The sequence below is a fragment of the Tachyglossus aculeatus genome, chromosome 20 (assembly GCF_015852505.1).
Source record: "Tachyglossus aculeatus isolate mTacAcu1 chromosome 20, mTacAcu1.pri, whole genome shotgun sequence".
Lineage (NCBI taxonomy): Eukaryota > Metazoa > Chordata > Mammalia > Monotremata > Tachyglossidae > Tachyglossus > Tachyglossus aculeatus.
In genome coordinates this window covers 15,063,525-15,079,007 of record NC_052085.1, presented here as the reverse complement: position 1 = coordinate 15,079,007, position 15,483 = coordinate 15,063,525, and the positions used below count along the sequence as shown (strand labels likewise).

At 46.2% G+C, this 15,483-nt stretch overlaps 1 protein-coding gene across 1 annotated transcript in view; it reads left to right on the top strand.

Annotated features, from left to right (window-relative positions):
- Positions 1–15,483, top strand: part of AFF3 (AF4/FMR2 family member 3) — a 318,921-nt gene that overhangs the window by 181,036 nt on the left and 122,402 nt on the right. The window contains exons 6-7 of the mRNA XM_038761937.1: positions 2,420–2,456; positions 11,235–11,286. Of these exons, the coding sequence (XP_038617865.1) occupies positions 2,420–2,456; positions 11,235–11,286 (89 nt within the window). The remainder of the gene's footprint in view (positions 1–2,419; positions 2,457–11,234; positions 11,287–15,483) is intronic.

The window sequence follows — 15,483 nt, the reverse complement described above, 5'->3', positions numbered from 1 at the left end:
TCCTTGTGCAGAGCACTGTGCAAAGCACTTGGGAGAGTACAACCCAACAGTATAACAGACAAATTCCTTGCCCAGTGTGAGCTTACAGTCTAGAGGAAAGAGCCTGGGCCTGGAAGTGAGAGGACCTGAGTTCTGATCCTGACTCTGCCACTGATCCCCTGGGTGGCCTTGGGCAAGTCATTTAACTTCTCTGTGCCTCACTTACCTCATCTGTAAAATGGGGATTAAGACTGGGAGCCCCACATGGAACATGGACTGTGTCCAGCCTGATTAGCTTGTATCTATCCCAGAGCTTAGTACAGTGCCTGACGCATTAAGCACTTAACAAATACTGTTAAAAAAACCCCCAAACATTAGGTTCATTCTCTGTGGGCTTCTAACCATGAAGGTGGCCTTAAAAATCCACAAGGTGAGAAGCAGCAACCAGTAATGTTTTCAGACATTCCACCGACCTGTCACATCATAAGCTCTTAACAAATACTGCTAACAGAAACACAAAAAAAAAACATTTGGTTCATTCTCTGTGGGCTTTTAAATATGAAGGTAGCTTTAAAAATCCTCAAGCGGAGACAAAGCAACCGACAATATTTTCAGACACTCCACTGGCATGTCAAGCATCATGGAAACACCAACCACTCTGACTGCTCCTCCACGCTCCTCCAAAAGCTGATGTCATCTAAGCGACAGCCTGGTGTAGTGAAACCTAGAAGGTCATGGGCTCTAATCCTGGCTCTGCCACTTGTTGCCTTAGATAAGTCATTTCACTTCTCTGTGGTTCAGTTCCCCCATCTGTAAAATGGGGATTAAGACTGTGAGCCTTGTGTAGGACAGAGACTATGGCCAACATGATTTGCTTATATCCATGCCAGTGCTTAGAACAGTGACTGGCACACAGTAAGCACTTAACAAATACCACAATTATTATTATTATTATTATTGCTCTTTCAGTAGGTCACCTGCTTCTCAATTACTACTGTTTAATCTCCCCGTGGAATTTCTTATTCTAGATAGTTGTGAGTAGGCACAATAAGCATCATTATGTTTCCCATTTTACGACCCTAAAAATTGTGAGAAACAAGTGTGAAGTTTTACCGACCCCAGCGCTTTTTACAGTGCCTGGCACATAGTGAGCACATAACAAATACCATAATTACTATTATTATTATTTCTAGGAAATGTTGTAGGGAAAAGAGCAACAGGATGCAGCAAAGAACCTGAATGTAAGATCTGAGAGAGAGCAAGGAATCTCTTGACTTGCGGTCAAGTAATATTAAATGGGGAAAAAAACATCCTTGGCTTTTACATTCTCATTTAAAAACGTATAAAAGAGTAGTAACTCTGGCAGTTTTTTCCAAAGACTTGACTACAAATCACACTTGGCAAAGAAGACCGGAGCCTTTCACTGCCTCTCAGATAATAATAATAACAATAATAATAATGATGGTATCTGTGAGTAGAATCTAAGGTCCGATTCAAGGATCAGTCAATCAGTGAGCACTTACTGTGTGCAGAGAACTGTACCAAGTACTTGGGAAAGTACATTACAGCAGAGTTGGTAGACAAAATCCCGGCTCTCAGAGCTTCCAGTCTACAGGGAGAGACAGAGATTAAAATAAATTAGGGATAGGGGAAAATAGGAAAGTTTAAGAATATTTACCTGAGTGCCGTGGGGCTGGGGTGAGTATCAAAGAGGACACTAAAGTGCTTAAAGCAGTGCTCAGGCCTTAGAAGAGTGCTCGACACATAGTCAGCACTTTAAGAGGTACCATGATGATAATGATAGTCATGGATTCCACTTCACTTCTCTGTGCCTCAGTTCCCTCATCTGTAAAATGGAGACTGTGAACCCCATGTGGGACAGGGACTGTGTCTAACCCGATTTGCTTTTCATTCATTCATTCAATCGTATTTATTGAGTGCTTACTGTGTGCAGAGCACTGTACTAAGCGCTTGGGAAATATAAGTTGGCAACATATAGAGGCGGTCCCTACCCAACAGTGGGCTCACAGTCTAGAAGGGGGAGACAGAGAACAAAACAAAACATATCAACAAAATACAATAAGTTTGCTTGTATCCATTCTAGTGCTTAGTACAGTGCAGCACACAGTAAGTGCTTTAACAGATACCGCAATTATTATTATACTAAAGGATTTCTTGAGGGTTGGGGGAGAGGGCCAGCAGCAAGTAGGGAAATGGGATCAGATGAAAGGCAGTAAAAAGCAAAGGAGAATGGTGTCTGTGACCCCAGAGAGGCATTTCTTGGAACCGTTTGGTTTCAGGTCAGTAGCAATCTGGCCATTTTGGGCAATAGCTAGATGACCAATGGCCAGTCGGAGCACTTGTTTTCAAATCACTTGTTGCTTTTGACAGATATTTGCTTTTGACGCAAGCATTAATTGATCCTCTTTTATTATTTCAGGACTCTCAGCATGTTTCCACCGGACACCTTATTCAAAGTAAGAACTGTCTCTCTCTGCAGCTGGACTTGATAGAGATGTGGATTCTGTGTGTTGGTAGGCCAGAGGTTGAAGGTGGAGTGAATGAAGGAGGAGGGGGAAAAATCAGAGGGACAAAGAGTCTATTGGTCCCAGGCCTTCAGCCCTTTGGTCAGTGCTATTTTGGGACCGGTGTGGGTAGGGGAGATTCAGTCTCCCATTCTGGATTGCTTGGGGAAAGGAAGAGCTCTGAGGAGGAATGGCCTATGTTAAGCACTTACTGTGTGCCAAACACTGTACTAAGCACTGGGGTAGATAGGAGATAATCAGGTTGAACACAGTTCCTGTCTCACACAAGGCTTGAGTATTTTCTCCCAATGCATCAGTTCAGGGCCCCAAATTGGGGCAGAGGGGTGGGAGAGATTCACTCCCCTGCATTCAGGCCACTGATAAAATGACCAGAACGCCTGGGTTCAAAGAATGGCAGACCTGCAGGTGGTTCCAAGGTTGAGCCTGGGGGACTGGGGGAGAGGGGAGAAGAGAAAAGGCGAGAAAGCCAGGCTGGGTTGCAAGCTCAGTAAGGACAGCAATCGTTTCTGCTAAATCAGTCATCCTCTCCGTGTGCTCTGCACACAGGAAGCAGCCTTGCATAGTGGACAAAGCACGACCCTCGGAGTCAGAAGGTCATAGGTTCCTAATCCCAGCTCTGCCGCGGGTTGGCTGTGTGACCTTGGGCCAGTCACTTCACTTCTCTGGGCCTCTGTTACCTCATCTGGAAAATAGGGGTTGAGACTGTGATCCCCACGTGGGGCAGGGACTGTGTCCAACTTGATGTGCTTGTATCCACCCCAGCGTTTAGCACAGTGCCTTGCACATAGTAAGCGCATAACAAATACCATCATTATTAAGAAGTGCTCAAGAAATTCCACTGATTGATAGATAGACCCACATGCCCATGGATACGATCTTAAATGTAACGCACACACACACTCTGTTGTAGGCGGGAAATGCGTCTGTTTATTGTTGTATTGTACTCTCCCAAGCGCTACATAGAAAGCACTCAATAAATACGATTGAATGAGTGAATGAAATAGGATTGATGATGATGGTATTTCTTAAGTGCCAGGCACTATACTAAGCGCTAGGGTGGATACAAGTAAATCGGGTTGGATCCAGTCCCTGTCCCACTTGGGCTCATGGTCTCAATCCTCATTTTACCGAGAAGTAACCGAGGCCCAGAGAAGTGAAGTGACTTGCCCTCGGCCACACAGCAGAAGGTGAAGGCATGCTCAGCCCCGAGCCAAGCCTTTACGGTAGATATAGAAGTCCCTGCCCGTTCTGCCTCCCCCCGATGTTCTCTCTAGTCCTACCCAATACCCAGAGGCGAGAAGCAGCAGGAGAGACCCAAGCAAGCTCACAACCAGCTCCAGATCTGCCCCCTGCCCCTTCCTCCCCGTTGCCGCCAAAAACAAAACTCTTTCCCCGGCCCTCGGGCACCGAGCACAAACGGGATGAAGATGAAACGGGACGAATGATGAATTTCCCAAAGGAAAAGGGAAGTGAATGGGGAAAGCAAACCAACCGTAAGATTCCTAACCAAATTACGTCGAGCCCTAGGGGGTGGTTTCGAAGAAAAACAGTGCCTCTCCGGGGAAGACCCACACCCCCTCCAAAAACAGGTAGATGACAGGGAAACGGAGGGGGAAATCACGTCCAGCCGGTCAGCAGACAGGCCCTGTTGTCGGAGGAAGAGCAGAATTTCCCTGGGAAACAAGGCTTTTATTGCAGTTCTCCTCTGGCCCCACGGAGGGGGATTAATCTTGTTCTAGGAATTAAAAATACATGACCGACTCTGTTCGGGTCATTAAAACCTGCCAGCAAAGACTGCATCCTTGTTCGTTCCGTGACCCGCCCGGCCTACTGAGAGCACCACTCTCCGATCACCAGGCACTCCGGGCCAGGTGATGTAGCTTTGAAAGTGAGCGGTCACCCTTTGGGTGTGGAGGGAAGAGACCCCGGAGGGGATAGTGCGAGGGGATAGTGCTATGAGGGAGCAGCTGTTCTCCCCGAAAAAAGCCCTTCAGCAGAGCAAGGGAAGCCGGCTGGTGAGAAGCCACGCCAGATCACCTAATTGCATCTGGTTTCGCCTAGGGCAGGGACTCCAGAGATGAGGAATTTGTGGGTGACCGTGAATTCAATCACAGGAAGAGGAGGCCAGAAGGAAGAGCACAGTTGATCCGTGGGAGCTTCTCTCCCACTGACAATCTGTGGGCAACTGGCAGCAGAAATTGAGAGGCTACCAGGAGTGTTCGTAGTTCTCCTGAATTGGATTTCTGCCGCTTCAAAATCACCCTGGCCTGCTCCAACTCTGCACTTCCTTCTGCTAAGCCAACATTAGTCAGTCAGTCGGTCAGCCAATCACATTTATTGAGCACTTTGTGCGTGCAGAGCACTGTACTAAGCGCTAGGGAGAGTGCAGTATAACAATAAACCGACACAGTCCAAATGACGTTGCACATCTAGAGGGGGAGACAGACATTAATATAAATAAATAAATGACAGATATGGGCATAAGTACTGTGGGGCTAGGAGAGGGGATGAATAAAGGGAGCAAGTCAGAAGGGAGTAGAAGAAGCTTAGTCAGGGAAGGCCTCTTGGAGGAGATGGGCCTTCCATGAGGCTTTCACGGCAGGGAGGGTAATTGTCTGTCGGATATGAGGAAGGAGGGCGTTCCAGGCCAGAGGCAGGACATGGGTGAGAAGTCAGCGGCGAGATAGACGAGATAGAGGTACAGTGAGAAGGTGAGCATTAGAGGAGCAAAGTGTGTGGTCTGGGCTGTAGTACGAGAGTAGCGAGATGAGGAAGGAGCGGGCAAGGTGATGGACTGCTTTAATGTCAATGGTGAGGAGTTTCTGTTCAGCGCGAAGGGGGATGGGCAAGTACCGGAGGTTGTTGAGGAGTGGGGAGACGTGGCCTGAACGTTTTTGTAGAAAAACGAGAAATCTGTCATCTAGTGGGGCAAACAGGCAGACACAGATTATAGACATGCAATGCCAACACAGGTTAAAGTTTAGGTACAACCGATAGTAACATAAGTAGCCCATTCCATAGGTATATAATGCATAATATTTCTTTCTATTAATGTCTACCCCTCACCAGACCGTAAGCTGTATTTTATTATACTCTCCCAACCACTTAGTACAGTGTTCTGCACTCAGTAAGCATTCAGTAAATCCCATTGATGAGTGATGATGATGACTAAATTAAATGAAATGAGCAGATAGCCACCGGAAGGCTGAGGGCCAGGTGATGATGATGGATGTAGGGGTTGGTCAGGGAGAGCTTCATGGAGGAGGAGCCTTTTTAGGAGGGCTGTGAAGGAAGGGCGGGTTGCGGTGTGGCTGAGGCTCAGGGCTGCACACCTAATAATTGTGGTAATTGTGGTATTTTTTAAAGCCTTACTATGTGCTAAGCACTGTACTAAGCACTGGAGTAGATTATGGAAGATAATCAGGTCGGACAGAGTCCCCTGGACTGGGACTCACAGTCCAAAGAGGGAGGCAGAACAGGTATTGAATCCCTATTCTGCAGATAAGGAAACTGAGACACTGAGGAATGAAGTGATTTGTCCAAAGTTACACAGTAGGCAAGTGGTAGAGCTGGGATGATAGTAATAATAATGATAACAACAATTGTGTCATTTATTAAGTGCTTACTATATGCCAGACACTGCATTTAGCGCTAGGGTAGATAAAAGGTAATTGGGTGGGACACAGCCCCTGTCCCACATGGAGCTCACCCTCTTAGTCTCCATTTTACAGATGAGGAAATGGAGGCACTGAGAGTTGAAGTGACTTGCCCAAGGTCACACTGTAGGCAAGTGGTGGAACTGGGATTAATAATGATAATAATAATGTTATTTATTAAGCGCTTACTCTGTGTCAAGCACTATTCAAAGTGGCTGGATAGATACAAGATAATCAGCTTGGATATGGTCCCTGTCCCCCATGGGGCTCGCAATCTTAATCTCCGTTTTACAGATGAGGTGACTGAGGCCCAGAAAAGTGAAGTGACTTACCCAAGGTCACACAGCAGATGAGTGGCTGAGCTGGGAATAGAACCTAGGTCCTCCTGACTTCCAAGTCCCTGCTCTGCCCATTAGGCCATGCTGCTTCCCGGGTCTTCTGTCATTCAGACCTGTGGTCTTGTACTTCCCAAGCGCTTAGTACAGTGCTCTGCACACAGTAAGCGCTCAATAAATACGATTGATTGATTGATTGATTTCCCCTGGGACACACTGCTTCCATCCTTCACTAACCCAAATCGGTCCCACTAGTAGCCTCTGACTGGTGAGAGCTTTACTCTTGTGGTGCACAAATGTAGACAACACTAAGAAATTAACTTATTTCAGGAACACACTGGTGCGTGGTTGAGATCTGTCATTTTGTATTCTCTCAAGTGCTTAGTACAGTGCTCTGTACACAGTAAGCGCTCAGTAAATACGACTGACTGACTGACAGGAGGGTTGGAGCCGATGGTCAGGGTGGAGCGGGACAGTGCAGCAAACAGAAGATTCACAGGCGTGGGAGTCAGAAGGACCTGGGTTCTAATCCTGACTCCGCATCACGTCTGCTGTGGGACTTTGGGCAAGTCACGTAAATTCTCTGGGCCTCACTTACCTCATCCGTAAAACGCAGATAAGAGGGTAAACCCCAAATGGGACAGGAACTGCGTCAGACCAGATTCACTACCCCAGCGCTTAGAATGGTGCTTGACACATAGTAAGCGCTTCACAAGTACCCTAATTATTATTCTAATTATTATTAATAAGGTGAGAGACAGAGATGGGGCAGTTGAGCGGGCAGACTCGCCTTTCTCTGTGACTTAGGGGAGCAGGAGAAGGAGGGGTCCCCTCCAGAGATGGGGGCGGGGGAAGAGAATGAACAATCAATCAATCAATCAATCATATTTATTGAGCACTTACTGTGTGCAGAGCACTGTACTAAGCGCTTGGGAAGTACAAGTTGGCAACATATAGAGACGGTCCCTACCCAACAGTGGGCTCACAGTCTAGAATCCTCCCTGTGGCTTAAACTGTAGAACAGGGACTGGGTCCAACCTGAGGGAATTGTGTCTATCACAGTACTTATACAGGGCTTACCAACTCTGTTGTATTGTATTCTCTCAAGCGTCTAGTCCTTTGCTCCTCACATGGTAAGTGCTCAATAAATACCATTCAATCAGTCGTATTTCAATTGATCATATTTATTGAGCTACTGCGTGTAGAGCACTGTACTAAGCACTTGGAAAGTACGATACAGCAATACAGAGAGACAATCACTGCCCATAAAGAGCTTACAATCTAGAGACTTACAGTCAATAATAATAATAATGATAATAATAATGGGCATTTATTAAGCGCTTACTATGTGCAAAGCACTGTTCTAGGCGCTGGGGTGGTTACAAGGTGATCAGGTTGTCCCATGGGGGGCTCACAGTCTTGATCCCCATTTTACAGATGAGGGAACGGAGGCACAGAGAAGTTAAGTGACTTGCCCAATGTCACACAGCTGACAACTGGCAGAGCTGGGATTTGAACTCATAACCTCTGACTCCACAGCCCGTGCTCTGTCCACTGAGCCACGCTGCTTCTCAGTCAATCTACCATTGATTGATTGGAGTATAATAAGCATTTAACAATACCACAGTTCTTCTTCTTATCACTGTTAGTCCCTTATTCCCTTTGGAACCGACAACTGGATATTTAGTCATAGAAGACCCGGCGAGCAATCCAGAGCACGTCCTGAGGACTTACTCGATGCTGAGCACCGTACTCAGCTCGAAGGAGAGTACGGGAGGGTCGGTAGACATGATCCCTGCATTCAAGGAACAGTTTCGCAGGGGAGACAGACACGGAAATAAACTACAGGAAGAGGAAAGCAAAAGAGCGGAATAATGATAATAGCGGTCACGGGTTCCAATCCCAGCTCTGCCACTTGTCTTCTGTGGGACCTTGAGCAAGTCACTGCACTTCTCTGTGCCTCAGTTCCCTCATCTGTAAAATGGGGATTGAGACTGTGAGCCCCATGAGGACAGGGACTGTGTCCAATCCAATTTGCTTGTATCCACCCCAGCGCTTAGTACAGTGCTTGGCACATAGGAAGCGCTTAACAAATACCATCATTATTATCATTAGCGCTTACTACGTGCCTAACACTGTACTAAGTGCTGGGGCAGATACAAGATAATCAGGTCCCACACGGGGCTCCCATTCTAGGTAGGAGGGAGCACCGATATTGAATCCCCATTTTGCAGCTGAGGGAACTGAGGCACAGAGAAGTGAAGTGACTTGCCCAAGGTCACACAGCGGGTAAGTGGCGGAGCCAAGTTTAGAACTCAGGTCCTCTGATTTCCAGGCCCATGCTCTAGCCACTAGACCACATCACTTTACTGTACATAAAGTGCCCTGATGGATGGGGATAGGTGAGTCCCTAAATGCTTAGGGACTGAGAACTCAGGTGCTTAGTGGTTGCAGAGTAGGGAGGTGAATAAGCTGGGGAGATTTACTTGTACATATCTATTCTATTTATTTTATTTTGTTAGTACGTTTGGTTTTGTTCTCTGTCTCCCCCTTTTAGACTGTGAGCCCACTGTTGGGTAGGGACTGTCTCTATATGTTGCCAACTTGTACTTCCCAAGCGCTTAGTACAGTGCTCTGCACACAGTTAGCACTCAATAAATGCGATTGATGATGATGATGATGAGAGATTAATCAGGGAAGGCCTCCCAGAGGAGAGGAGATTTGAGTAAGGCTTTGAAGAAGGGGGAAGTACTAAGAGGTCTTCCAGAAGTGAAGGAGGAGGGAGTTCTGGGAAGAAGAGGGGACATAAGAAAGATGGTATTTATTAAGTGCTTACTATGTACCAAGCACTGTTCTAAGCGCTGGGGGAGATACAGGGTTATCAGGTTGTCCCACGTGGGGCTCACAGTCTTAATCCCCATTTTACAGATGAGGTAACTGAGGCACAGAGAAGTGAAGTGACTTGCCCAAAGTCACAGAGCTGATAAGTGGCGGAGCTGGGATTAGAACCCAGGACCTCTGACTCCCAAACCCGGGCTCTTTCCACTGAGCCACGCTGCTTCTCTGAGGGCATAAGGAAGGAATCCGTAATGAAAGGGATGAGATTGAACCACAGCGAGTAGGTTGGTGTTAGAGGAGTCGGGTGGGTGGGCTGGGTTGTAGTGGGAGGAGGGGCAAGGATGCCTAGGGAGAAGAGAATTGCTAGAGTGCAGCAATAATATTATTATTAAAGTGCCTTAAAGCACTCAGATGACTTCAGAAGATGTTGACAAGCGCTTAGTACAGTGCTCTGCACACAGTAAGCACTGGAGGCCTTCCCAGACTGAGCAGGAGGCCTTCCCAGACTGAGCCCCTTCCTTCCTCTCCCCCTCGTCCCCTTCTCCATCCCCCCGCCTTACCTCCTTCCCTTCCCCACAGCACCTGTATATATGTATATATGTTTGTATATATTTATTACTCTATTTATTTATTTATTTATCTTGTACATATCTAGTCTATTTATTTTATTTTGTTAGTATGTTTGGTTTTATTCTCTGTCTCCCCCTTCTAGACTGTGAGCCCGCTGTTGGGTAGGGACTGTCTATATGTGTTGCCGACTTGTACTTCCCAAGCGCTTAGTACAGTGCTCTGCACACAGTAAGCGCTCAATAAATACGATTGATTGATTGATAAAGGGTCAGGATCTCACTGACTGTTAGTAGAGTGATCCTGAAATGTGAGAGTGGTGTTCTGGAAGGAGGTTCGGTTCAAAGAGGGAGTTTGTCAGAGGGCAAGATTCAATGTCCTTTGCGACTAAAGGTCTGACGTGCCCCACCTTGTGAGAGATGCTCCGACGGGAGAAGACCAGAATAAAGTTTAGGGCTTTAGATGTTTGACAAAATGGAGCGACAGCAGAATTCATCCGTACGCTATTCACACTTTGCCAGTACTGACTCCTTTCCTAAGTAAAGAGAAAAGAGTAATAATAATTATGGTATTTGTTAAGTGCTTACTAGGTGCCAAGCCCTGTTCCAAGCACTGAGGTAGATACAAGGTAATCAGGTTGTCCCATGTGGGGCTCACAGTCTTAATCCCCATTTTACAGAGGAGGCACAGAGAAGTTAAGTGGCTTGCCCAAGGTGACGCAGCAGACAAGTGACAGAGGCAGAATTGGAACCCATGTAAACCGCCTCAACGCCTGCCAACCTCAAGCGCAAAAAACCCCACAAAGTACTACCATTTTGTGTGCCCAGCTTGGCTGGGACTGGGAATCCCACACTGGCCTTTTCACTCACACACATGCTCGGAAGTGAACTTCACCATCAGAGGTAACTCCTTCCAGTACTGAAGACAGCTTATATATACCGTTGCCTTTCCCTGAGCTCTCTGATTATTCATGAAGAGCACTTCAATACCCACTTAGCAATTAGAGCTAAGGCAGTTCAGAGCAGAGAAAAAAATTAGGGGCAAAGCCGGGGCTCGGTCAGTGAAGGCCATTCCGAAAATTGATGATGGCTGAAAATATATTTGCATCTGAAATCTTGAAGCATAACTGTCATTCACACAAGCGCTAAGTACAGTGCTGAGCGCTGTTAAGTGTACTGTCAAGTGTAATGCTGTTAAGCGTTAAGTGTACTAAGTGCTTAGTACAGTGCTGTGCACACAGTAAGCGCTCAATAAATACGATTGATGATGATGATGATTCACACGTTCTCCATTCTTTCCTTTTTTTTCTGAAGAGAAATGCGACGCTGAGCCAAAGAGTCAAGACCGCAACACCCCATGCTCATCGTAAGTCAGTTTCATGTTTCCATCACTGACGTCTATTTTCTTAATGTGTCTGCGACGTAAGACAGTGGCTCTTATTTCTCTGACCAAGGAGAAGCTTGTGGTTTCCCCTCTCTTGCTTTGATGCCCGCCTTTAAAATCTCTTTGAGTGCCAACTCAGAGTGGGGTGTTTATTGAGCTTTAGCATCATTAGAGTGATCATTTTAATCACGGAATGGTATTTATTGAGCACTTACCTTGTGCAGAGCACTGCACCGAGCACGTGAAAGAGTGCAGTATATCAGAGTGGGTCGACTTGCTCTCCGCGCCTCTGCTCCTCTACCCTGGCGTAATGGGAATTTGGAGGGTTAGTGAGAAAGGGGGTAACCTTATGAATCGTACTAGAGTTTGGCAACAGACCCTGCTTTCAAACTGAATGACTCCATCACCCTCTCTAAAAGGTAGCATGTCAAACATTCTTTTGATGTACCGATGTAATTTTAAAAGCCTAAAGTCTGCAACTTCACCCCTGAATTACTCGAGATCCAATTACGGTTATCTCTGGCCTCTCTCGATTTTGTTGATGTTTTTGAGTTCACAAAAGCAGTAGAGAAAGAGATGGGGGAAAGTCTTTGTAGTACATCAGTGTTTCACCTTCCGTCTTGTGTAGCAGCAGGAATTTTTTTCTAACCATTTTTCCCTCAGTCTACAAAGGCCCTAAATATTTGGCTCTTAAAAAGAAGTGAGCTGATGGAATTGGAAATCAAAGAGGAATATTCACAAACCTGACAAGTGAACTCAGCCTCGCTGGAGTGGATTGAAGCAGCGTGGCTCAGTGGAAAGAGCACGGGCTTTGGAGTCTGAGGTCATGGGTTCAAATCCCGGCTCCACCAAATGTCAGCTGTGTGACTTTGGGCAAGTCACTTCACTTCTCTGTGCCTCAGTTTCCTCATCTGTAAAATGGGGATGAAGACTGTGAGCCCCCCGTGGGACAACCTGATCACCTTGTATCCTCCCCAGCGCTTAGAACAGTGTTTTGCACGTAGTAAGCGCTTAATAAATGCCATTATTATTATTATTATTAAATAAGGGGGGATCCTATCCCATTTAGGGACCATAACAGTGCTATGAATTTTGGAGGTAACCTGTCTGTGATACATGACCCGTGGCTCTTGTTATTTACATTTCAAAATGCTGTTTCATCTACACTGTTCCAAGATATTGCCATTTGTCATCTGATCAAGAGTAATCTAAAAAGCCAGAAGAAACCAGGGTGATAAAGGTTTGATCCGGATATTTTTCGAATTCCAGAAAGATTCTTTGCAGTGGTCTCAGAAATGGCTTTTACTGGATTGTGTAGATTTCAGTTGGGGGGGGGGGGGGGGGGGGGCGGTAATCATTTGTTGGAATTTTGGGCTTAAATTGTTCAAAAATATTAGTATCTTTACGCTTTCTGCTGATCTGATAGTTGGGAAGGAGTGATGGGACATCATCGTCTAAAATGGTTTAAGCAATTACCGGGTTCTTAGAAGATCTAGCAATAAAGGCAGACAGAAGAAGTGTTTTAGTGCCATCTGGAGAACTGCAGAGGAAGTGGACGGGGGAAAAAATGTCATTTTCCCTGTCCTGACTAGCACTTACGCTATTACAGGGTTAGCTATTTGCAGTTCCGTTTAACTTTCGACTAACTGCAAAAACAACATGGTTTTGACTTTACCACAAACCTGAAAGTCAAACCACAGAATTGCAGAGCGATCCTCTTCGGGCTTTAGGGCTGAAAAAAGAACATCGGTCATGGTCTTTATTAAATGAACTGGGAAAAAAACGACAACAGCTCGCCAACCTTTGATGAACCTATTTTGAAATCACATTCCACAAAATATAAGTTTATATGGCTGTGCGCACCGTTTAAGAGTGATCTTTGATTCTGCATTTCTAGAAAGTGTATTCGCTGGAGAGCAAGTTTCCACATAATTCTGGATCTTAACATCCTACAAATGAAGTGGAAAAAAAGTATTGTGGAAAGAATAAGTGCTCTGCTCTTGGAATACAGTGTATAGCTTGGCAGCACAAGGAATTTCTAACTCCTTAGTCCCAGAAAAGAGCCAAGAATTAAGTGCCTAGTACAGTGCTCTGCACACAGTAAGCACTCAGTAAATACGATTGAATTAATTCAAGCAGCTGTATCTGGGATTGGGGATCTGGCCTGTGAAGAGAGCCATGTTAACCCCTGGGCATAAAGAGCAGCTGACCCTGGCCCAGCTCCTCCTTGGGGGAGCTCAGGGTGGTAATAATAATAATAATAATAATAATAATAATAATAATAATAATTGTTAAGTGCTTACTATGTGCCAGGCAGTGTTCTAAGTGCTGGGGAGGATACAAGCAAATCAGGTTGAATACAGTCCTATCATTCAGTCATTCATTCATATTTATTGAGTGCTTACTGTGTGCAGAGCGCCGTACTAAGTGCTTTGGAGAGTTCTGTATAGCAACAAATGGACACATTCCTTGCCCACAACGAGGTTGCAGTCTAGAGGGGGAGACAGAATAAATGAATAAATAAATGACAGATTTGGACATAAGTGCTGTGCAGCTGGGAGGGGGAATGAATAAGGGCAGCAAATCAGCACAGCGCAGAAGACGGGAGAAGAGGAAACGAGGGCTTAGTTAGGGAAGGCCTCTCAGAGGACACGTGCCTTCAATAAGGCTTTGAAGGGAGGGAGAGTATGTCTTTATTGAGAAAATTGAAACTACCAGGCATGAGCTCCCTAAAATCTCCCCTGCTTCTTTCCAGTCCCTCCCTCCTCCTGCCCCTTCTTCAACTGTCCCATCCTTCCCAGTGGTATTTCAAGAGATCTGCCTTCTCCAATAATCAGCCCCCTCCACCTGCTCATCCAGCCCCATCCCTTCACACCTCATCAAAACACTTACTCTCTCCCTTCTTCCTTCCCCAACTATCATCTTCAACTGTTTGCTCTCCAGTGGCTTCTTCCCCACTACTTTCAAACATGCTCATGTCTTCCCTATCCTAAAAAAAAAAAAAAACCCTCCCTTGATACCTCGGCTCGCTGAAGTTGTCACTGCCATTTTCCTCCTACTATTCCTCTCCAAACTCCTAGAGTGAGTTGCCTACAGCCTCTGTCTCAAGTTCTTCTAATTCTCTCCATGGCCCCCTCCAATCTGGCTTCCGTCCCCTTCACTCCACAGAAATGGCCTTCTCAGTGTCACAAATGATCTCCATCTTGCCCGATCCAGCGACCTCTACTCCATCCTAATCCTCCTCGATCTCTCAGCTGCCTTGTACACTGTTGACCACTCCCTTGTGGAAACATTATCTAACCTCGGCTTCATTCACCTCTTCTGGTTCTCCTGCTCTCTCCCTGGGTACTCATTCTCTGTCTCTTTCATCCCCTAATTATCCCCTAACTCTGGGTCTCTCTCAAGGTTCAGTTTTGGGTCCCCTTTTATTCGCCATTGATACCCACTCCCTTGGAGAACTCATTTGCTCCCGTGGCTTCAACTACCACTCCTATAAAGATGACTCCCAAATCTCCATCTCCAGCCCTGATCTCTCTCCCTCTCTACAGTCTCACATTTCCTCTTGCCTTCCAGACATCTCTACTTGAATGTCCTGCCGTCACCTCAAACTGAACATGTCCAAAATGGAACTCCTTATCTTCCCACCCAAACCCTTTCCTCCCCCTGATTTTCCCATCTCCGTAGACAGCAGCACCATCCCGTAACCTTGGCGTAATCCTTGACTCTCCTGTCTCGTTCAACCCATATATTCAATCTATCAGTAAATCCCCACTACTCTCGTACTGTAACCCAGCCTGCACAGTTCGTGCCTCTAATGCCAACACATTCACTGTACCTCATTCTCGTCTATCTCACTTCTGACCTCTCGCCCACGTCCTGCCTCTGGCCTGGAATGCCTTCCCTCCTCCTATCCGACAATTACCCTCCTCCTCTCCAAGGCCCGGTTGAAAGCCCATCTCCTCTAAGAGGCCTTCCCTGACTAAGTCCTCATTTCCTCTTCTCCCAATCCCTTCTGCATTGCCCTCGCACTTGTATTTTCACCCTTTATTGACCCCTCCTTCCACCCCACAGGACTTAAGTATATGTCCATAATATATTTACTCGTTTTAATGTCTGTCTTCCCCTCTAGATTTTAAACGTGATGTGGGCATGGAACATATCTACCCACTCGGTGATCTT